We start from the raw sequence: 25,742 nt of genomic DNA, 5'->3' as shown, positions 1-25,742 counted from the left end.
TTTTCTAATGGAGCACACTTTAGCCTTGATAATGCACTTCCATAAATACTTCCCAGTAAACAAGACTCCGTATGACTGGGTCAGAGATGCATTCAATGTAACCACATCTGTGGATTTTAGCCCTGCTGAGTAAGAGCAGTTTATAGATATGACATTTGACTCCTCTCTTAGACTGAAAGTCACATCTTTAGATCCTGAGTGAATCCTGGCTTGGTATGGAGAAAGAGTTCCCAATCACAGGGCAGATGACTGTGGCCATTCAACTTTGCTTTGCTGTATTCTACCTATGTGAGTTAGGCTTCTCTACTATTACTTCACTGGCTATATCAACACCACAGCACATTTATAAAATAAAATAAAAAAATAATTCATGTTCAAGATAAGCAAAAATGTTGAATATTAGAAATAGTTTTTATGAATGTTACACAATTTGATTTTATGTCATTGTTTAACCTACTATAATGTGCATTTATTACTACAGAAAAATATACATACATATACACATATATACATACATATGCACATATATACACGGAAGAGAAGGTCTGTGATACGGTTTGCATATTTGCAGCTGGAGATCCACAAAGGAAGAAAAAAATGAATCCCGTATCAAAGTAGTTTTTATTCCTGAGCTTGCATATATATCTCACACATGTATACACACATAATACATATACATACAGTATATACAGTTAGGTCCATAAATATTTGGACAGAGACAACTTTTTTCTAATTTTGGTTCTGTACATTACCACAATGAATTTTAAATGAAACAACTCAGATGCAGTTGAAGTGCAGACTTTCAGTTTTAATTCAGTGGGGTGAACAAAATGATTGCATAAAAATGTGAGGCAACTAAAGCATTTTTTTAACACAATCCCTTCATTTCAGGGGCTCAAAAGTAATTGGACAATTGACTCAAAGGCTATTACATGGGCAGGTGTGGGCAAGTCCGTCATTATGTCATTATCAATTAAGCAGATAAAAGGCCTGGAGTTGATTTGAAGTGTGGTGCTTGCATGTGGAAGATTTTACTGTGAACAGACAACATGCGGTCAAAGGAGCTCTCCATGCAGGTGAAAGAAGCCATCCTTAAGCTGCAAAAACAGAAAAAACCCATCCGAGAAATTGCTACAATATTACGAGTGGCAAAATCTACAGTTTGGTACATCCTGAGAAAGAAAGCAAGCACTGGTGAACTCAGCAACACAAAAAGACCTGGACGTCCACGGAAGACAACAGTGGTAGATGATCGCAGAATCATTTCCATGGTGAAGAGAAACCCCTTCACAACAGCCAACCAAATGAACAACACTCTCCAGGGGGTAGGCATATCGATATCCAAGTCTACCATAAAGAGAAGATTGCATGAAAGTAAATACAGAGGGTGCACTGCAAAGTGCAAGCCACTCATAAGCCTCAAGAATAGAAAGGCTAGATTGGACTTTGCCAAAGAACATCTAAAAAAAGCCAGCACAGTTCTGGAAAAACATTCTTTGGACAGATGAAACCAAGATCAACCTCTACCAGAATGATGGCAAGAAAAAATTATGGAGAAGTCGTGGAACAGCTCATTATCCAAAGCATACCACATCATCTGTACAACACGGTGGAGGCAGTGTGATGGCTTGGGCGTGCATGGCTGCCAGTGGCACTGGGAAACTAGTGTTTATTGATGATGTGATACAGGACAGAAGCAGCCGAATGAATTCTGAGGTGTTCAGAGACATACTGTCTGCTCAAATCCAGCTAAATGCAGGCAAATTGATTGGGCGACATTTCATGATACAGATGGACAATGACCCAAAACATACAGCCAAAGCAACCCAGGAGTTTATTAAAGCAAAGAAGTGGAAAATTCTTGAATGGCAAAGTCAGTCACCTGATCTTAACCCAATTGAGCATGCATTTCACTTGTTGAAGACTAAACTTCAGACAGAAAGGCCCACAAACAAACAGCAACTGAAAGACGCTGCAGTAAAGGCCTGGCAGAGCATTAAAAAGGAGGAAATCCAGCATCTGGTGATGTCCATGAGTTCAAGACTTCAGGCTGTCATTGCCAGCAAAGGGTTTTCAACCAAGTATTAGAAATGAACATTTTATTTCCAGTTATTTAATTTGTCCAATTACTTTTGAGCCCCTGAAATGAAGGGATTGTGTTAAAAAAATGCTTTAGTTGCCTCACATTTTTATGCAATCGTTTTGTTCACCCCACTGAATTAAAGCTGAAAGTCTGCACTTCAACTGCATCTGAGTTGTTTCATTTAAAATTCATTGTGGTAATGTACAGAACCAAAATTAGAAAAAAGTTGTCTCTGTCCAAATATTTATGGACCCAACTGTACATATACATATTTAAAAAAGTGCCAGAGAGCTGGCCGAATCTTGGTTATCAAATGAGAACGCCATCAACAGACACTTGGACATAAATCCAGCATATGCAAACTTAAGAAGAACATATTCATAATAAACAAGACTTTACACCCAATACCACCCCCCCATCCGATCACACTAACTTAGCCACCTCCCCCACGTAATTTTTTGCTATACATTGCCTTTGATTCTTGTAAGTCTAAGCATTATCCTCTGATGAAGACCCCTAGCAGGGGTTGAAAGCTCAGGAATAAAAACTACTTTATGATATGTGATTCATTTTTCTCCCTTTGTGGATCTCCATCTGCAAATATATATATATATATATATATATATATATTATAGTGCATCCAGAAAGTATTCACAGCGCATCACTTTTTCCACATTTTGTTATGTTACAGCCTTATTCCAAAATGGATTAAATTCATTTTTTTTTCCTCAGAATTCTACACACAACACCCCATAATGACAACGTGAAAAAAGTTTACTTGAGGTTTTTGCAAATTTATTAAAAAGAAAAAAAGAAAAAGCACATGTACATAAATATTCACAGCCTTTGCCATGAAGCTCAAAAATGAGCTCAGGTGCATCCTGTTTCCCCTGATCATCCTTAAGATGTTTCTGCAGCTTAATTGGAGTCCACCTGTGGTAAATTCAGTTGATTGGACATGATTTGGAAAGGCACACACCTGTCTATATGAGGTCCCACAGGTGACAGTTCATGTCAGAGCACAAACCAAGCATGAAGTCAAAGGAATTGTCTGTAGACCTCCGAGAAAGGATTGTCTCGAGGCACAAATCTGGGGAAGGTTACAGAAAATTTTCTGCTGCTTTGAAGGTCCCAATGAGCACAGTGGCCTCCATCATCCGTAAGTGGAAGAAGTTCGAAACCACCAGGACTCTTCCTAGAGCTGGCCGGCCATCTAAACTGAGTGATCGGGGGAGAAAGGCCTTAGTCAGGGAGATGACTAAGAACCCGATGGTCACTCTGTCAGAGCTCCAGAGGTCCACTGTGGAGAGAGGAGAACCTTCCAGAAGGATAACCATCTCTGCAACAATCCAGCAATCAGGCCCGTATGGTAGAGTGGCCAGACGGAAGGAACTCCTTAGTAAAAGGCACATGGCAGCCCGCCTGGAGTTTGCCAAAAGGCACCTGAAGGACTCTCAGACCATGAGAAAGAAAATTCTCTGGTCTGATGAGACAAAGATTGAACTCTTTGGTGTGAATGCCAGGCGTCACGTTTGGAGGAAACCAGGCACCGCTCATCACCGGGCCAATACCATCCCTACAGTGAAGCATGGTGGTGGCAGCATCATGCTGTGGGGATGTTTTTCAGCGGCAGGAACTGGGAGACTAGTCAAGATAAAGGGAAAGATGACTGCAGCAATGTACAGAGACATCCTGGATGAAAACCTGCTCTAGAGCACTCTTGACCTCATACTGGGGCGACGTTCATCTTTCAGCAGGACGACGACCCTTAGCACACAGCCAAGATATCAAAGGAGTGGCTTCAGGACAACTCTGTGAATGTCCTTGAGTGGCCCAGCCAGAGCCCAGACTTGAATCCGATTGAACATCTCTGGAGAGATCTTAAAATGGTTATGCACCGACGCTTCCCATCCAACCTGATGGAGCTTGAGAGGTGCTGCAAAGAGGAATGGGCGAAACTGGCCAAGGATAGGTGTGCCAAGCTTGTGGCATCATATTCAAAAAGACTTGAGGCTGTAATTGCTGCCAAAGGTGCATCGACAAAGTATTGAGCAAAGGCTGTGAATACTTGTGCACATGTGATTTCTCAGTTTATTTTTAATAAATTTACAAAAACCTCAAGTAAACTTTTTTCACGTTCTCATTATGGGGTGTTATGTGTAGAATTCTGAGGAAAAAAATTAATTTAATCCATTTTGGAATAAGGCTGTAACATAACAAAATGTGGAAAAAGTGATGCGCTGTCAATACTTTCCGGATGCACTGTATATACATATACATACATACATATATACATACGTATATACACATACATACATACATAATACAATGCACCTAACCTGCATGTCTTTGGACTGTGGGAGGAAACCCACGCAGACACGGGGAGAACATGCAAACTCCACGCAGGAAGGATCCGGGAAGTGAACCCGGGTCTCCTAACTGCAAGGCAGCAGCGCTACCCACTGCGCCACCGTGTCGTCCATATACATACACATACACACACACTAAAATATAACCACCAGTTTCCACCATTCTTTGTAAGCATGTTTATGTTGACTTTATCCAAGATGCCTGGCAGTGATGAATGTAGAAAAAATACTGTGCAAGGACAAAAAGAATAAGCGGTTAGAATATGTAGGGATAGCACTGCTGTTTTGGTTTGGTTTTCTCCAGGATGATAGTTCAAGCAGTACAGCATCATCTGAAGATAAAACATGTTGCTGCACAAGATGAAACCATCCAGGCACACGTGGCACCTGCAACGTGCCTTCCCACCTTCCCAGCAAAACTGGTTCCAGCTAAGCAGACAAGCTGCATTTGTAAGGGGATAACTGCTGCAGTGACTTATTGTATTAAAAAACAAACTTTTCTTGCATAAAACACATTTAACCTGCACACAGAAAAATACTATTACTTTCTACGAGCGGTCAAATAGCTAAACTAACCATTAATTCACATCACATCAGAAGTGAGAGGTCAATGCAGCACACAAGTCGTTGTCCCATTTCACACTGTCTCTGCCACTTATATATTAGAAGCCTTCCTCATATTTTTTTGTTTATGTGAATTATTGAATATCTGTATTTTTACGGAGTAAACTGCAGTATCATACATTGTATTTTCATTCTGAGTTTAAGCTTCCTAATGACAATAAGGGATATTCAATGTAGAGCGCATTAATTTTCCATTAATATAGCTAAATATGTTGTCCAAGTAATCTGCTAATCTGTAAAAATTACTAGAGGAAGTCAAATATACTACCATACTACTTTTATGAGCAGGGGTTAATAATAGGATAATAAAATATAAATTAAATAAAAACCTGTGTGATTTTTGTAATAGCAACTTTTAACTGAGAGACATTACATTAGTGGTCATTGGAGCAGAAAGCAAAAGTAAATTTTCAGGTAGTTGAAACGGCTCAGTGTCCACCAAAATATCCCCGCCCTATTTGGGATTTCAAGAGTTGCTTACAGACTCTTCCCTAGTGCTAGCCCTGTAAAATACCTATTTATACTAGAGTAAAAAAGATTCAGGAAGCTTCCATTAAAAACTTAAATGCAAAATATGAGATGCCTAGCTGCAAATAAAGTACTTACTAAGTTACTAACTGTTATAAATACCACAAGAAAAACCATGTACATGCAAACACATAATTTAGAATGGTTCCTAATTATGTAAGTCATATAACATGTACATTACACATACAGTATATGTATTATGATCTGTGATTAGCAGAGGGATGAATCAAGAGCTCTGTATTTTTCTCATATAAAAACAGAGAGGGAGTGAGAGAGCAAAAAGGAAACATAAACAAATAGTTGAGAAAAAAAACATTTGAAAAGATTCTTTGACGCAAAGCTATTCATGAAATAGTTAAAAAGGGGGAGGGGAGGTTCCTTCGCTAATATTTCATATTATTATTGTGAGGAAATATATCAGGTTTAGGACTATGTATACAAAACATGTACAACCCCAATTCCAAAAAAGTTGGGACACTGTAAATAAAAACAGAATGCAATGATTTATAAATCTCATAAGCCCATATTTTCTATTCAAAATAGAACATAAAAAACATTAAATGTTGAAAGTGAAACATTTTACTATTTCATGAAAAAATATTAGCTTGTTTTGAATTTGTTGGCAGCAACACTATTCAAAAAAAGTTGGGACGGGGGCAACAAAAGGCTGGAAAAGTAAATGGTGCCAAGAAAGAAACAAGCTAGAGGAATATATTGCAACTAATTAGGTTAATTGGCAACAGGTCAGTAGCATGATTGGGTATAAAAAGTGCTCCTTAGAGAGACAGAGTCTCTCAGAAGTAAAGATGGGTTCACCAATATGCAAAAACCTGCGTCTACATATTGAGGAACAATTTCAAAATAATGTATCTCTAAGTACCGTATTTTTTGCACCATAAGACGCACCTGACCATTAGATGCACCTAGGTTTAGAGGAGGAAAACAAGAAAAAAAAATATTCTGAACCAAATGGTGTACTAATATGTTTAATAAAATATAGCAGAATAATATTTCAACCATGAAAATTCAACAGCGGTATTAAGAAACATCATCACTGTCATTAACAAATAAGGAGAGACTTTAAGGTTCAAGCACTCTTCTAGTTTTATGCAAACCCCTCATCACTAGTGTCAGAATTTATGACGCTCAGTTGCTCACAATCACTTTGCAGGAGCACATACCTATCATCACGCGGCATAACCTGTCCAAAGCCACCAGGAGACAAACACGTTTGGACCAATGCTCCCTGAAGTTATATCACCAGTCTAGTCCCATCTATATTTGTAATGCCACAAAGCCCTTCATCTCGTGTTTTGTTGTGGGTTTCCAGTTTGAAAAACGAGAATGTGGTGCAAGCACAGCCCTCGATTCAAAAAATTGCTCTGCATACCTGTTTGTCTCGTCTGACAGTAGCTGAAAGGCAGCTTCAGGAAAGAACAGCCTGAAGTAGTCCAGCAGCTGGTAATCATCGTGTCCAACAGCAAGCCATACGTCTTGTGAAGTCCAGTAGCCAGTTTGGCTCCCACGGATCAATGTCTAGGTATTCCTCCCACATGAACCTTGCCATAGGTGCATCGGCTGCACGAATATGCTCAGCTGGAGCGGCATCGGCTGGTGTCCCGATCAGCTGATGCCAGTTCCTCACTCTCTTGTTCGATCTCCTGATCACTCTCAACAAAATCAGATTCTGAAAAAAATCAGAGTCCGACTCAGTGATAATGCGCAAAACATCGTCTGCCGAGTATTTTGTTTTCTGCACTCGCTTCGCTCCCTCGTGAGATGTCGATGCCATCTTGCCTTTGTTTACATTTCGCAACTCATGCACACGCAAGGATTAGATGCCGAGTCAATGAGTCTAACATTCCTCCAAGCACAGAGGGAATGCCTGTAACGTAACAGTGAGTTTTGTCGCCCTCTACCCCTGGATGTCGACTTTTGTCAGGTAATACACATCACGGTCTGTGACGCAATATTCGCTCCATAAGACGCACAGACATTTCCAACCTTCTTTTGGGGAAAAAAAAGTGCGTCTTATGGGTAAAATTGAGAGGACTTTGAATCTAGAGTATGTAATATCATCAAAATATTCCAAGAATCTGGAGAAATCTCTTTGTGCAAGCAACAAGGCAGAAAATCGATACTGGATGCCCATGATTTTCAGGCCCTCAGGTGGCACTGAATTAAACACAGGCATGATTCCAGCATGGAAATCACTGCATCGGCTCAAGAACACTCCCAGAAATCATTCTGAACACAGTTCACAGTGGCATCCAGAATTGCAGGTTAAAGCTCTATCATGCAAAGAAGTCACATGTGAACATGATCCAGAAATGCCACTGTCTTCTCTGGGACAAAACTCATTTAAAATGGATTGAGGAAAAATGGAAAACTGTTCTGCGGTCAAACAAATAGAAATTTGAAATTCTTTTTGGAAAACATGGATGCAGCATCCTCTGGACTAAATGTTGACAGGGACCATCCAACTTGTTATTAGTGCTCAGTTCAAAATCCTACATCTCTGATGGTGGTGCATTAGTACCTATGGAACTGGCAGCTTGTACATCTGGAAAGGCACCATCAATACTAAATGATACATATAGGTTTTAAGGCAACATATGCTCTCATCCAGACTTTAGTTTTTTTCAAGGGAGGCCTTGCATATTTCTGCAAGACAATGCTAAACCACATACTACATCTATTACAACAGCATGGCTTTGTGATAGAAGAGCCTGGGTGCTGAACTGGCCTGCCTGCAGTCTAGACCTTTCACCATTTGAAAACATTTGGTGCATCTTGAAATGGAAATTACAACAAAGATGACCCAGGACTGTTGAGCAACTAGAATCCTATACCAGACAAAGAATGGGAAAATATTCCCCTCTCAAAAGTCTAGCAAATGGTCTCCTCAGTTCCCAGACATTTACGGATTGTTGTTAAAAGAAAAGGGAATGCTTCACAGTGGTAAATATGGCTCTTTCTTAACCTTTTTGAGACGAGTTGTTGCCATCAAATTCAAAATGATCTCATTCTTTTCTTAAAATGGTACACTTTCTCAGTTTAAACATTTGGTATGTTTTCTGTGTTCTAATAAATCCATATATTATTCACATTAGATTTACAGATCACTGCATTGTTTTTATTTACATTTAATAAAGCATCCCAACTTTTTTGGAATTGGGGTTGTACGTACATGTCAATAGAATGCCGATTTTCAATCTATAAGGTATTTTAAGATCATGGGGGTATTTTCCATACGTCGCTTAAATCATCCAAGATCAGATGCCTGATCTTGGATGAGTTAATGCCGGTGAAACTCATCCGGGATAAGTCGTTTTTCAAACACAGCCGCGTAGTAGATTAGTCTAGCTGGATCTAATCATCCGAGATGAACGCGCGTGCCCATGCTGAGTGAAAAGCCCATATATATTGAGTCTAGAAAACATGATCAGCAAGTCTTTGATAGGCTGTAACAAAATGATGAAAGAACGGGTGCATTTTTTTTTTTTCCCCACACAAGCTGCGTGTGTGTACGTGTGTGTTAGTTAGTTAGTTAGTTAGTTACTCGAAGGATTTCAAGATTTAAAATGCACAAGGGGTAACACTGCAAAAGCAGCCCAAACCAGAAAAGACGGCTGGCAAAAAGTGGCCGACAAATTAAACGCGTGTGCATTGTACTTACTGAAAGCACCGTTTCATTTCCTATGTGTCAGATTAATTATTATTTAATATGTCATAATTCCAGATCAAACGTGAGCACAAGGAGAACATGGGAACAGGTTAAAGTGAAGTACAAGAATATACTTCAAACTGGTAAATATTGGTATATAACTATTTAAAGAATTGTTGACATAAAGAATCATATATAATGTAAAGAACATTAATTGTAAAGCTAATAAGAAGGCAGACAAGCAAAAAACAGGTGGAGGTCCACGCGGTCCAGACCTAACCCCTGCAGAAGAGTTGGCTCTACAGCAAAATGCCCATCGTCCTGTTTCTGAGGGCATTCCAGGGGGAAGCTCCTCCTCAGAATCAGTGGCAGGATGGTGTGGCCACTTCATTTCAGATAAAGGATGGTCATTGCATATATTTGTCCTCAATGTGTGCCATATGTATGTTCCATATAGCCCTCTTTTTATATTGGGTCAGTTGTAGGGAATGTCATATCCTTAGAACCTGTGTCTGACCAACGCGATATTGACAAAGGTCAAATATTTGATGAAGACACTGTCTGATTATTCATAAGGAGGATAGATAGAGATAGATAGACAGATAGATACTTTATTAATCCCAGGAGGAAATTCACAAAGGTACATTTTCCAAATCAAACTCCACTCTGATCAGTCCCATGTGCCCCAATCACATTTGGAAATCCTGGGTAATGAGAATGTTAGGCTGATTGCGAGATTCTTTATGGAACTGTGGGTGTTTTTGCCTGTGTATTACCTACCTGCAATGGCATGAAACGCCTCTTTTATTGTCTGCACACGCAGGTGTCCAGGAAACACTATGAAAACCCAAAGGAAATATTTCAGAGCCAAACAGACTATCTAAAAGTGCAGGCAATTCTTAGAATTTCCGCATCGTCTACAGTATATAAAAAAAGTGCCACTTGCAAAAAACCTCAAAGCAATACATACTGTCTGTGTGGTTGTGAGAGCCCGACTTCACCGAGTTTGACTTCGAATATAAGGTCCTAATACATTTTTGAGGTACAATATTCCCCCTCGGCTAAAGCGGTATCTTTCGAAAAGAATTTCCTCCGGGAGCAATAAAGGATCTTGCCGATCGCGCAAAACCCTCTCTATATGAAATTCTCTTCTTATAATTTGCGTACCAATATCAATTGGTCGCTCATTAATGTACGGCGAAGTCATGACTGAATGAATTCCACGCATGGACACTGATTAAGTGTGTGAGCTAATCCTTGTTTACATAGAACAAACCTGCTCCGAGCAGGTTTGAGGATTTGGATGTGTTGCTATGACAACACATTCAGCAAGAGTTTCAAAAAACCGACAGATCCAGTATCATGCCAAATCATCAACAATTACATCCGGCTAAACGAGTAATCCACGTACGAAAAATACCTCCCATATTGAAAAATATCACATATCACATTTTGACTCAAAACAATTACAGTATCAATTTACGTTCATATCGCCTAGCCCCAGCTTGAAGAAACACTTGAAATCTCATCATGTATTACTGGAAGAAAACTCAAAAACGACTATAGGCACTACAAAGAGACAAGTTTTCCTGGATAAAATAAACAACTCAATGATATCAGTTTATAAATATTTAATGTAAATTCTATGCATCATTGGAAGAATAATGAAAATATTGCACAAACATTATGGAATTAATTACTATCACTTAAAGGAAGCTGTAACTACACACTTGTACAAAACAAAATCTGCATTAAATGAATATGTAAGGTGAAAAATAGCTCAACCTACATTGAAAGGTGCACAGTGCTATGCAGCGACATCACAGACAGAAGGCAAGGGATTTTGTGAGATTCTGATGTTTGGAAGCAAAATAAAGCATCCTTTTTACTTTTTTATCGTATTCAATAATCAGGTTGCTTTTGGCAGCAAAATGGACTGTTCTATATTTCACTTAGTAGGGTCCATGGCCACCAATTGCTCAGGATCCAAGACCAAATCTCTACTGTAATTACTGCTGAATGTCAACAGTTACTAAAGAGATGCATCAATTACACCCTTATTTGCAACAAAGAAAAATAAACAGTAAGCATGAAAGCCAGTCCTACTGGTAAAAAAGAAAAAATTAAATCTAGATCACCATCGAACAGCTGGCTAATACTGTGACTAGAAAAGAATGGGCAAGTTCATGAAAATTGAAAAGAATTTTTTATTGTAAACATAAGATGAAACTTTTTCTGAATAAGTCTTAGGAATGTAGAATAAAATATGCAAGCAGCCCACTTCTCTGATTTTAAACTTAGTCACTTCCTTAAACCTTTAAGTCAGATTAATTGGCCGAGTGGCTTACTTTTCAAGAAGCACTCTAGCTTCAAAAACAGTGGCTCATGAAATCGCTACATACAAGAGTGTATCCATAAAATAAAAGGTTAAGGAAACAGAAAAAAACAAGAAATTAGCTAAATGAATGTTTACACGACATAGAACTTACTGTGTGTTTGTAACAATATGTGAAAAGAAAACCACAAAAGGAAAAATTGTTATACTACATACAGTGGTGTGAAAAACTATTTGCCCCCTTCCTGATTTCTTATTCTTTTGCATGTTTGTCACACAAAATGTTTCTGATCATCAAACACATTTAACCATTAGTCAAATATAACACAATTAAACACAAAATGCAGTTTTTAAATGATGGTGTTTATTATTTAGGGAGAAAAAAAATCCAAACCTACATGGCCCTGTGTGAAAAAGTAATTGCCCCCTTGTTAAAAAATAACCTAACTGTGGTGTATCACACCTGAGTTCAATTTCCGTAGCCACCCCCAGGCCTGATTACTGCCACACCTGTTTCAATCAAGAAATCACTTAAATAGGAGCTGCCTGACACAGAGAAGTAGACCAAAAGCACCTCAAAAGCTAGACATCATGCCAAGATCCAAAGAAATTCAGAAACAAATGAGAACAGAAGTAATTGAGATCTATCAGTCTGGTAAAGGTTATAAAGCCATTTCTAAAGCTTTGGGACTCCAGCAAACCACAGTGAGAGCCATTATCCACAAATGGCAAAAACATAGAACAGTGGTGAACCTTCCCAGGAGTGGCCGGCCGACCAAAATTACCCCAAGAGTGCAGAGACGACTCATCCGAGAGGTCACAAAAGACCCCAGGACAACGTCTAAAGAACTGCAGGCCTCACTTGCCTCAATTAAGGTCAGTGTTCACGACTCCACCATAAGAAAGAGACTGGGCAAAAACGGCCTGCATGGCAGATTTCCAAGACGCAAACCACTGTTAAGCAAAAAGAACATTAGGGCTCGTCTCAATTTTGCTAAGAAACATCTCAATGATTGCCAAGACTTTTGGGAAAATACCTTGTGGACTGATGAGTCAAAAGTTGAACTTTTTGGAAGGCAAATGTCCCGTTACATCTGGTGTAAAAGGAACACAGCATTTCAGAAAAAGAACATCATACCAACAGTAAAATATGGTGGTGGTAGTGTGATGGTCTGGGGTTGTTTTGCTGCTTCAGGACCTGGAAGGCTTGCTGTGATAGATGGAACCATGAATTCTACTGTCTACCAAAAAATCCTGAAGGAGAATGTCCGGCCATCTGTTCGTCAACTCAAGCTGAAGCGATCTTGGGTGCTGCAACAGGACAATGACCCAAAACACACCAGCAAATCCACCTCTGAATGGCTGAAGAAAAACAAAATGAAGACTTTGGAGTGGCCTAGTCAAAGTCCTGACCTAAATCCAATTGAGATGCTATGGCATGACCTTAAAAAGGCGGTTCATGCTAGAAAACCCTCAAATAAAGCTGAATTACAACAATTTTGCAAAGATGAGCGGGCCAAAATTCCTCCAGAGTGCTGTAAAAGACTCATTGCAAGTTATCGCAAACGCTTGATTGCAGTTATTGCTGCTAAGGGTGGCCCAACCAGTTATTAGGTTCAGGGGGCAATTACTTTTTCACACAGGGCCATGTAGGTTTGGATTTTTTTTTCTCCCTAAATAATAAAAACCACCATTTACAAACTGCATTTTGTGTTTACTTGTGTTATATTTGACTAATGGTTAAATGTGTTTGATGATCAGAAACATTTTGTGTGACAAACATGCAAAAGAATAAGAAATCAGGAAGGGGTCAAATAGTTTTTCACACCACTGTATATTTCTTATCAGAACCACACACACAAACTGCCATCATCCTAACAATCATCATAAAACAGCATTATACAGTCTTAAAAATACTACTGATCACACTTGTGCTAAGTCATGGGTCCTTTACTATCTACAACATTTGCAACTGATTATTGTGCTGAGAGTTATTAAAAGCAACTTACAAACAAGCTGGTTAAGGCAGCTTGCTCAGAGTCTCACAACGTGAGGTTCTTTGGTATTATATATCAGACAGACTTTGAGGATAACAGTACAACTTCTTAGACACTATTACACACCAACTCTACAATAAACAAGGGCAGCTATTTATTTATTGCTGCACTGAAATTAAAAGTATTGGAATAATACAGATGCAAAATCTTTCAAAGGACTAATTTTCCTTTCCAAGCTTCTAAAAAATAAAGTAATGCTTTCTTTACATTCTCTACCCAAAAATGATTTCTCAGTGCAATGGTTACATCATATAGATCTTCTACCATGAGACACACAGTAGATAAGTAACTGATGGGGAGTGCATTAGCACATGTAGCACAAATATAATAAACCAGCACTTTTTATTTCACATTCTTAGACTTGAGTAATGCAAATTATTGCTAGACTTACATTTTGGGTCTAATTCATATGATGCCTGCCAATGCTAAACTGCAGGGGTAGGGGGAGTTTGTAGTATATTGTACAGCATTGCAATATTTTTTGTTGCAGCATATTTATATTCAGGGCGGCACGGTGGCGCAGTAGGTAGCGCTGCTGCCTCGCAGTTGGGACACCTGGGGACCTGAGTTCGATTCCCGGGTCCTCCCTGCGTGGAGTTTGCATGTTCTCCCCGTGTCTGCGTGGGTTTCCTCCGGGCGCTCCGGTTTCCTCCCACAGTCCAAAGACATGCTGGTTAGGTGGATTGGCGATTCTAAATTGGCCCTAGTGTGTGCTTGGTGTGTGGGTGTGTTTGTGTGTGTCCTGCGGTGGGTTGGCACCCTGCCCGGGATTGGTTCCTGCCTTGTTCCCTGTGTTGGCTGGAATTGGCTCCAGCAGACCCCCCGTGACCCTGTGTTCGGATTCAGCGGGTTGGAAAATGGATGGATATTTATATTCACTACACTGCTGGTTTGTGCCATCTATGGGAACTTAGAAGAAATGCATTGAAACTGGCAATTGTATGAAATGAATCGAGTCTGCATTCCCACAGAAGTCACTTCACTGACAAAAACGCTTTGCTTTTGCATTGCCACAGATGGCATATTGCTATTAAAATGTATTGTTTCTACAGTCCCTGTTGCTATGGAGATCCCAATATAAATTGTTATATCTTTGTTTAAGTTGCACACTTGAGATGATTTTGGCTTTACTACGGGGGTACAGGGCTTGATATTAAACATTAAAATTGCAAATATTGTCGGATGAAAATTAAAGACTGCATCACACCACCAGCTGACAGATAAAACTGAAGGCTAAATTATCCACTTTGCACTAAAGGACCATTCCATACTACTATTTTCAGAAAACTATGAAAATTCTGCCTACAAAAAAAAAAAAAAAAAAAAAAAAAAAAAAGAGGAACCTTATCAAAATTGGCCAGTGTTAACAGTGGTGTTCCACTGGGTTCAGTGCTAGGGCCGCTGCTGTTTTTTATTTATTTATTTATATTATACTGTATATAATTTATATTTTTATATATCATTTAGATAGGAATATAAGTAACAAGCTGGTTACATTTGCAGATGATACCTAGATAGGTGGATTAGCTGATAATTTAGAATCTGTTATATCATTACAGAAGGACTTGGATAGCATACTACAGGCTTGGGCAGATTTGTGGCAGATGAAATTTAATGTCAGTAAATGTAAAGCATTACACATAGGAAGTAAAAATGTTAGGTTTGAATACACAATGAGAGGTCGGAAAATTGAGAGTACATCTTATGAGAAGGATTTAGGAGTCATAGTGGACTCTAAGCTATCGAATTCCCAACAAGTGTTCAGAAGCCATTAAAAATGCTAACAGAATGTTAGGTTATATAGCATGATGTGTGGAGGAAAAGAGGAAGGAGGTTCTGCTTATCCTTTATAATGCAGTGGCGAGGCCTTATCTGGAGTACTGTGTGCAGTTTTGGTCTCCAGACTACAAAAAGGACATAGCAGCACTAGAAAAGGTCCAGAGAAGAGCGACTAAGCTGATTCCAGGGCTACAGGGGTTGAATTATGAGGAAAGATTAAAAGAGCTGAGCCTATACAGTTTAAGCTAAAGAAGATTAAGAGGTGACATGATTGAACTGTTTAAAATTATGAAGGGAATTAGTCCAATGCATCGAGACGGTTGTTTTAAAATTAGTTCATCAAGAACACATGGACACAGTTGGAAACTTGTTAAGGGTAAATTTCGCACAAACATTAGGAAGTTTTTCTTTACAAAAAGAGCGATAGACACTTGGAATAAGCTACCAAGTAGTATGGTAGACAGTAAGACTTTAGGGACTTTCAAAACTCGACGATGTTTTTGTGGAAGAAATTAGTGGATAGGACTGGTGAGCTTTGTTGGGCTGAATGGCCTGCTCTCGTCTAGATTGTTTTAATGTTCCAACTATTTGTTGTACTGGCAATCAAAGATATGATGTCCTGTTTTCCACTATCAAACTAACATGCGACATTTGCGCTTTGACAACAAAGACAACCGTGCAGAACATGTGGAAAAACAACAGGTTTGCTGCAATTTGAGTCATCTGGCAACATTTTGTTGAGAGCTGTGTTTTGAGTTACAACCCACGGCAAAGACTTTCTATCTGTGGTCATAAAGCTTGTGGAGCCATTTCTGAACAAAGGCAGACCCATAACAACAGATAGCTTCTTCACAGTGCTTCACTGGCTAAAAGACTGCTGCCCCACAACATAACTCTGCTTGGCATCATAAGTAAAATAGAACTTCCACCTGTAGCTAAAGTCACTTTAGTACACAAGCAATTCACCATGCCAGTGTTTAGATCTGGCTGGGCCATGCAGACATTGTATGCACCCAAAAAGAAGAAACCTTTGATTTCAGTCAGTAACAGCCAGTGTAAAGTTTTGCTACCTGTAAAAGAGATCACTGAAGGGATATAAGCAGACACACAAACACTGGTGATGGTGCATGGTACTGAAAATGCAGACAGACGCTTCTACCTTTTCTCTGCGCTCTGTATTTGAAATCTGATCAGTGTACAACACATAACCCTTGTGTATGAAAGTTTAATAAGTTTTTGTGAAATGGTGTGGTAATGTATAATTATGTATCTCCAAGAATTTTAAATGCATATTCATATAAATTCAAATCATATATTTTTAAATTTTGAAATATACAAACCTGTTATTGCTTAATGGCACTACTATAAACATAAGAGCTCATCTCACCAGGAATACCCAGCTCTAACTTTAGGTGATGTTTAAATTTGTGTTATGTTCCATACAGTATACAGAGTACTGGTATTTCAATTCATAATGTAAAGACTGAAAAAGAAATTTAAAAAAAAAAAATGTACTGAATTAATGATTTTCCGATTAGGTGCAACAGGCAGGCACACTTTTGAAGTATTTTCAATTTTAACTTCAGCCAAATAAAAGAAGGAAAATTGCAATATATTGCAAAATTCAGTTTTATTTAAAATATAAAGGTGAATGTGTGTTTGTAGTTTGGTATGCAACTCCACATTATTAAACCAATCTTGATCTTTTTGCACCAATTCTGCATTTGTAAAAGGGAAGATCATATGCTATGCATCATTCTGAAATTTGATGCATCTGCTTAAGTTTATGGAAGTGCCCAAAGGAGGTATTTTTAGGACACTGGCACAGGTAGGTAAAGTTGCTTCCCACGCTGTGTTTAGTCGGAGAAATTCTGATTTTATCCAGTGACAGCATCTGCATTTAATTCCATCACAGGTATTACTGCTAGTAATTGATACACGGCAAATCAAAACAAATTCACAATATTACCATGTAATCACTTATCATGATAAGAGTTTATCATCAAACTCCTAACAACGCCCACCATGAGTACCCTAACCTAGAGTGCAAGTGACATGTACTACAATACAATCTCATCACATGAGGATCAGTCTTGCACTCTCCATTTCAAGGATAAGCTATGACATAATATTTGAAGTTAGATTGATAAAAAGAATGACCGAATGTCTGGCATTTTACAAAAGAGTCCCCCCAAAAAAAAAAAAAAAAAATCAGAAAGTTCACATGCAGAGACTATGCTTCACTGCATATACTTAACAGCATCTCCCAATGTCCTTCATAGATTTCTTCAATAAGCCATTTACAGTCCACTCTGATATTTAATTTGCCTAAATGTTGGTACAGCTATGTAAGTGTATAATAAAACATTCGGCATTTCACAAATAAAAGCAAACACTGGATTGTTAACGGGAGGTGAAAATGTTGACAGCTTTACTCTACTCAATAACAAAATAATGCTGAAAGCAATTCTGCTACTTCCAAGTCAATTGTAATGTTAATTGTCTTGAAAGATTCAAGCAGACAACTGTATAATTTACATTAAGTTATGCACTTGTTTTTTTTTTTTTTCCAGGAAGCAGAGTCAAACCATTTTTGGATCCAGGAAGACTATGATGTTTTAAACATAATGTCATATGTTCATACAACATGCACTTCAAAACAGGTCATCCACATGTTTGGGGCCAGCCAGTACATGGATGGAAGACCATGTAGGAAAAGCTTGGGTTGCTGTTGGAAGAGGTGTTGGTGAGGCCAGCAGGGGACAATTACTCTGGGGTGTGAATGTGGATCCCAATGCCCAGTGCAGTGACAGGGACACTGTGCTGTAAAAATGGCACCGTCCTTCAGATGAGATATAAAAACAATGTCCTGACTCTCTGTACTCATAAAAGATCCCTGAGCATCCTTAGAGTAGGGTGTATCCTGATGTCCTGACTAAACTGCCCACCCCAGTCTAGTCATTCTGGCCCCATAATCATCCCCTGTCTCTAATTGGCTAATTCTCTCTCAGCCAATTCGTGGTGAGAGTACTTGTGCAAAAATGGCTGCGGTTGCATCATCCAGATGGGTGCTACACATTAGTGGTGGTTGAAGTGGCTCCACACTCACTATGTAAAGCGCTGCGAGTAGTGAGAAAAGCACTGCATAAGTTATTATTATATGTTTACTAATGCTAGAATCTGTGCTGTAATCGTGTACATGTTATGATGTTTCAAGAATCTTCCTGCAAATTCCATGAGTATATGTTACACACCATTTCAAACAAAAATATGCAAATAATGAATGTTGTTTTAAATGTATTATCTTGCAAGAATGAACAAGTAAATCCACAACTGATACGCTTTACACCACATTTTAACGGAAATATCATGCTCCATATGAAAAGAATTAACATAAAGCATTTTAGCCAGACTGAAAATAACTGTCATCCAATTAATTCAATCTGTTTCCTAATATCCTAAGTGTACTGTTCTGGCTGTAGCATCTTTAAAATGTTTAATTGCCATGTACTATCAATGTAGTTCAGCCGCTGTCAAATGGGCTTATGAAGAAAAGATAGGCCTTGTTATCCTTCAATACAAAACTGATGGGTGTAAAAAAAACTTTACATTTTAGACAAACACAAGTAATGTGAGCAAATTAAATTATTAAAGCAGCTCCAGCTTTCAAATACAATCTTATTTATTTTTAATAATGTCTATGGTAAAAAGTATGGTACCATAAACACTTTTCAGTTTCTCATTCTCAACTCTTTAAATGAAAAGGAAACCATTATCTTGCATGACACTGTACAGTGCAACAACATCAGCATAAAACAAATCACCAGACAGCTATGCTGCATTGCCATTAACTGCAGGAGAAATAAAATCTTGATTATATTTGGTCCGCACTGACTCTAACGACGTTCTATGGGTTAAGTCCACATCTACTGATTTTGGTGTAGCCACCAATATTTACAGTAGGGGGAAATAATTTGAACACTATAACAACAGATCCTTCTTTTTTGATCTGGATATGGTGAAATTTGTCTCTAGTCCTTATACTGTATCATCACAGTAAATACTTTATGTTCATAACATTAAATAATCTCCAAATGTCCTTAGTAATTACAATGTAATTCATAGCATACCAGGAGTAACAGCATTAGTAAACATACAATAAAGGTTTTGGAGGAAAAAAAAAAAAAAAACTATGAAAAGTGTGTACTTACCAGTATTACTTTTCAAGACTGCACATTTACACTGTATTTAAAACAGGAACGTAATGAGTACCAACTAACTAAAATGTAATCATAGAAAGCTAAAATAAATCTTAACCAAACTTACAAACTTCTGCCTATGAAATATCACTTACCACCACAAGCAACAACTTGATAAGTGCAAAACTGAACATCAGATGCTTTTCTAGCTAACACATGATGCTGCAAAATGGGATAGCCAAGTAACAACACCCTATGTACATTTTTCAAGGGCTTATGACAATTTTCTTGCTTCGTTTTGTTTTCTTCCTTTTCTGGTTGTGTTGTCTATTGCCAGGCACAACCACTGCATTTGCATTCAAAAAACTCTTTTGGTAGACATCACATCACAATGAACTCAATTTAAAGCTTCAGGGAAAGAAAAATTCAGTTTGTGATTTGATGACAGCTGTCCATTCCTTTCAGAAGAAACTGGAATTGTTCAAGGAAGATCTTCAAGGAGAGTGTGTGCATTTCACAAGGGTGTAGGAACAGATTCAGGGAAACAGAGATGTTTCTCCTTATGTTGACTTCACAAATAAACCGTAAATGGTTTGACAGCTTCAGTCTTGGCCAGCAGCTCCTCCTGCTCATTCAGAATCCATTCCTGATTAAAGATGTCAAAGTATTTTCAAAAGAGGTGACACAGACCTTCAGGCTGGCACATGCAGATCAGTAATTTCTGTCTGCGGAGATATTGCAAGCAAATGTTGCACTAAGAGAGCATTTGGGAGTAACTGATTCTGCTAGTTTTTGGCTAAGACTGTTCCCAGAACTCTTTTCCCAGGTCTAACCAAGGTAGCACTACACAACTTGGCCATATTTTGATCTACATACAGCTGTGAGTTAGCTTTCTCCACTATAAACATTATTAACACAAAGTATAATTCCAGGCTCACCAAAGAACACCTACATATGTGCATGAGAATGGCATGAACTCCATTTGAGCCAAGATTCAGACTACTGGCAGGGCAACTAAAGGCCTAATTCTGTCACTAGAAATGAAAAGTAGAAGCTTGTGTAGAATAATAAAATGGAAAGAAAGCAGAAAGAACATTAAAGATAATTATTTGTTCAAAGCAGTATCTAAAAAGATTGAAGTAGAAAAATGTAAAAAAAATAAAAAATAAAGAGCAAGAGGCCAGCCAAAGCTTTGTTTGTACTTTTTCAAATAGGCCCTTTTGAGTGCATCATTGGCAGCTCTCTACGCAGCCTGCAGGAGATCTACACCTCACGCTGCCTTCATAAAGCCACTAGCATCATGGCTGACCCCCACCACCCCTCCCACCAACTGCTTACTCCTCTTCCATCTGGAAGACGACTCTGCAGCATCAGGAGCAGGTCTGCGAGATTGTGCAATAGTTTCTTTCCCCAAGCAGTCCGGCTCCTGAACACCATGCTGCCCTCCTCCACACTGGACTCTTTACTCCACTCACTCTCTGGAATAAATAATACTACGTAATACTGTATATGTTTTTTAGTTATATATATCTTGTGTACTGCACCTTTTTACTCTGGAGGACGATATTTCGTCCCACTGTGTACTGTAAGTATATTGTTAGGATGACAATAAAGCTCTACTACTACTACTTTAGTTTTATTCAGATGGTTCTGTTTTCTTTCATCTTTACTTAAAATGTGAATGTAATAGGCCTACTTATATTTTTTATTAGTTATTTTATATGTTGTTTATGTGTAAACGTTAACATTATACAAAGTTATTGTCTGTTTTACCTGCATTTTTTAATCACTCTTTAAATTTAATATTGTTTCTTTATGAGTATGCTGCTGCTGGAGTATGTGAATTTCCCCTTGGAATTAATAAAGTATCTATCTACAAATACAAAGCCAATTAAATTCAAAGGGTCCACATGGTTAAAATCCTTACTGAAAATTGAAAATAAATATTGTTGAAATGCTGTAGTAACTATACCTTGCTTATTATTTAAGATATTCAATGACTACATATATAGTGATCAGAATCATTGCACAAATGTGATGTTCGGACCTTGGCTAGGAGAAAATGTTGTTGGTCGCACCGCTTTAAATTTCAATTCAATACCCCTGCTCTATGTTGTGCTGGCTATGTAATTTGGTGTATCGATAAAAAGGAGATAACCAAAAACTTCTTAAAAAGCACCTTGCTACAATGCCCACAATCACTTACATAATCTACAGAAAGGAACTGAGATTCATTAATGAATATAATGTATTTCACTAACTTGTGATTTGTAAATGTCATAGCACATTGAACACACTGACTGCTAATTAACTGCAGCTGGACTGGTAAGCCGATTCCTGATTTTTATAGTGGAAACTCATTCAATATAACATCAGGTCAGGCAGTTCGTTAGTTATGTAGCAACTACGTAACGTATCCTGCAGCATCTTAGACTTAAAAGCTCCTCAAAATCAGTGGTGTTGTCTGAGGAAAGTTGAAAGTAGATGACGCCAGAGATCCTAAGTTGAGGTGGAGATGATCCCTCCTGGAGGCTGCAGTCTCTCTCATTCTCTCTCACTCCCACACACACAAACGGGCTCTCCGCATTCCTTCAAAACTACCCTACGAATCGACACTTACCATTTTTTGGTACACTCCACCATGAGCTCCTGGTAGGAAGCGACAAATTGGAATTTGGATGCATGCTTTCCTACACGCTGCAGCCTTTTCCATACAGAAGCCATGTTACGGCGAGGAAAGGATTTCCCGCTGCTTCTCCTGCCGGAGATTCCTTTTATTCCAGAAGTGTTTAACTATAATGTTTTAAGCGTGATCAAGCCGGTCAGTGGTAAGTAAGCACATGACACAGGGCTAATTGGATCCTAGCAGCCCAGAGCTCCTCCCTGGGGCGACGTGTTTCTGTTGAAAGCAGATGCACCCGTAAAAAAATCCTTCTCCAGTGACAGACGGCCAAGTTTGACAGGAACACGCATGGCTGGAAAAAGAGGAAGTTCCCAGTTTTCTACTCACTCATTCCAGTTGCAACAGTGCCAACCTATGAGGGAGGAGAGAAGGAAACAAAAGCTTATATTAAATCATTTATCTCATCCTCAAGCCGTCTCCCCGGCTCAATTTAGAGCAACGTGCCCGGTTCACCGACTCGCGCTGAATGTAGACTTTTAACGAAGTTTTCCCGTTGCCATATCAACAACAGCTACTTGAAATCCGATCTTGCAGACTCAAGCTAAAACCACAAAGTGCTTCGACCTTCGACAAATATCAACAGATTCGGAATTTCTTATATATGAACACTCATTTTTGGGTCTTCTCCTAATATGAAAACAACCAGGCGTCCATTCGGTACTCTCTGTAGTGGATCGGTAAACAAAGACAATCTTCCGCACATGACAGCTAAAGCCAACACCACCACCCCCCCTCCATAAACCGCTCGGAAGGTAAGCAGCTCCAGGTCGCGGGGGAATACGTGCTGCCGACGGCTTCTCAGACAGACAGAGACAAGTCGCTTAAAACCCGCTGGGCACAAGAACCATCGCCCCATGCTCCACCCTGTTTTTCATTTTCCTTAGGGAAAATGCCGCGTAGCGCTCGCAGTTTAACTTTCCCCGAGGTCTCGCGGTTCACTCACCTTATCCACTCATCAGTCCCGAGCCCTTCTTCTGTATAGTGGTGGCAACTACTTCTGCAGCACCAGCCATTCTGCTTAAAAGAAGCATAAAAAAACAGCGACTGGCATCTACTTCGATTCTAGTCGTAAAATGGCCTAATATATTTAAAACGCTGAAGGGTTAAAAAGCAACCCACAGAATTCCTCAAACAAACAGTTTAAATCCGTGAAGACTCCAAATTCCAGCAAGCTCAGTCACACAAACTCAACCTTAGCCCCTCCATCATTTTCTCCTTATCACTCAACGGGCAATGCACGCCGCTGGAACGCCCCTCGTTAGACGCAATTGGCCACTCCGTCCTTCGGTGTGTTAAAGAGGGTTTCCCATTTTTGTTTAGGGATTGGTTTATCGGGATGTCATTCACAGCTGAGGTTGGTTAGTGGGAGACTCGTTCTGCCAAGCTGGAAGCAGCTCCGGCCTTCTCCTTACGCGGGGAATCCTAGACAGCTTGAATGGCTTTGCTGATTGGCTACTTCTTGAGAGCCACTGAGGGATGTTTATATAAGTCTAGCTATTCATTGGTTTACTGGAAATGTCAATTAAGTTCGATGCCGCGGCTTCAACTTGATCTGCATGTATGCGCTCAGAGAAACAGAGAGAGAAAGAGGTGGAAGGAAACGGGCGTATGAAGTATAATCTACTTGACGTTACTGTATCGACAATATTTCAGTTTACTGGGTTTTTTTCCGTCATCGTTTTTCTGTGGATTCCTTAGTGTTTGATGCACGAGCTTATTGCCTTTGCAATAACAAATAAAACTTCACCAAAACTCTTTTTCACTGACAGGCAATTTTTCCAACTGTGTTTTGTTGGAAATTAATTTAAAGATACCCAAAAAATTTAATAGCTGCTTGAGCATATTATGAGTATCCGGGCCTTTCTTAATGCAAAGCCTTGCACCAGTGGATCTGATTTCTAAATTCTGCAAAAATGTCCTGTATATCGAGGTAAGAAAGCATAATGCGCAAACAGGCTGGATAAATATTTTGTAGGTCATTTTATTTAGAGTACGGAAAAGGATCTTGCAATAACGTATTATTATTATTATTACATGTAGTGAACAAATCTAAAGGGTGTCCCCTATTGAGAAGAATAACACAGATCTAATGTCTCTCAAAGATTCAGAACGCCCACATTGGTGATGTGTTTAAGATAGATAGATAGATAGATACTTTATTAATCCCAATGGGAAATTCACAAGCATGTGATCATGTAATGAACAGAAGATATTAATCTCCAAAGCATGAAAATTTAATGAACTAAATAATGTTTACCATTTATATACTTTTTCCCTTTTCAGAAAAATATAACACTGTTAGCTGTCGGAACAGGTCATCCACTTGAAGCTAAGCATGTTCCATTTCTAGTCCTGGAGAGATTCAGTAGCTGCAGGATTTTGTTGCAACCAAGTTATTAATAAAATATTGATTACTCTGCTTTTAAAACATCCCTTATTTCTATAAACGGATGTCTTTTTTCCATGCATCAGTTGTGAAACCTTGTTATGTAAAAGCCTTCATCTGTTCTAGTAACATATAACCCAAGGTGGCAACCACACCTGAACAGGGAGCCGTTGCAGCCCTGCACTCAATAATGGGCACACTCCCATTCACACACAACAGTCCAGCTGCTAACTATCCTAATCTGCACATTTTGTTTGTCACAAATGCATGATGTAAAAATAAATCTTCAGTGTAGAACAGTACTGACTTCCTGCACAAGAGAATTCAGTTCAGTTCAGTATGTCTCTTGAATATAATGAACATTTGTTAGATTACCTGAAAAAGCAAAAAATACTGAACATCACTGGGTCATTTTAATTGCCTTGAAAAGAGCAAAAACAAGCCAGCAAGATGTATAGTTTGGCAAGAGACAAATGAAAGGCAAGAATGTAATTCTGATTCAATTAGAACCCCAAAAAACACTCAAATTAGCTTTTCTCAAAGTCTGTTATGAAAAGCTATGAACCCTTAGCACAGAGTTTTCTCTTAAAAAGAAGAAGGGTTTAGCTGTTGTAAAGATTTACAGAGCATGTTGAATTGAAACAGCTACAAAAAAAAAAAAAAGTGTCATTGTAACTCTACTTCAGAACCCGGCCACAGGGGATGCACAAACCTGTGTGTCTCTTTGTGCCAGTCCAAAGCCCACATAAATTGCAAGGGTTATGTCAGGAAGGGCATCCAGTGTAAAATGTTGCCAGATTAATATGCGGGCAACAATAGAGATTCCCATTCTTGGAATCAAGGCTCGAATTTATAATGGCCGCCACCAATACTGTTAGCCAACAGGGTGCTGGCGGAAACTGGGCTACAGTTGGCCGAAGAAGAAGAGGAGGAAGGCATGTCTGTAGGCAGGGAAGAAGAGAAAGGTAAACAGTGTGGAAGGGAGAGTAGGAACTTTGAATGTTGGCAGTATGACTGGCAAATGGAGAGAGA

At 39.0% G+C, this 25,742-nt stretch overlaps 1 protein-coding gene across 1 annotated transcript in view; it reads right to left on the bottom strand.

Moving 5' to 3' along the window:
- Nucleotides 1–23,755, bottom strand: part of ehbp1 (EH domain binding protein 1) — a 508,893-nt gene extending 485,138 nt beyond the window's left edge. Inside the window, 2 exon segments of the mRNA XM_051919668.1 lie at nucleotides 22,262–22,676; nucleotides 23,268–23,755. Of these exon segments, the coding sequence (XP_051775628.1) occupies nucleotides 22,262–22,365 (104 nt within the window). The 5' untranslated portion in view covers nucleotides 22,366–22,676; nucleotides 23,268–23,755.
- Between the last annotated feature and the right edge of the window lie 1,987 nt (nucleotides 23,756–25,742).

This window comes from Erpetoichthys calabaricus, chromosome 15, assembly GCF_900747795.2.
Source record: "Erpetoichthys calabaricus chromosome 15, fErpCal1.3, whole genome shotgun sequence".
Classification (NCBI taxonomy): Eukaryota; Metazoa; Chordata; class Cladistia; order Polypteriformes; family Polypteridae; genus Erpetoichthys; species Erpetoichthys calabaricus.
Note: the sequence above shows the minus strand (reverse complement) of the source record. Positions and strands in the feature narration are given on the sequence as shown.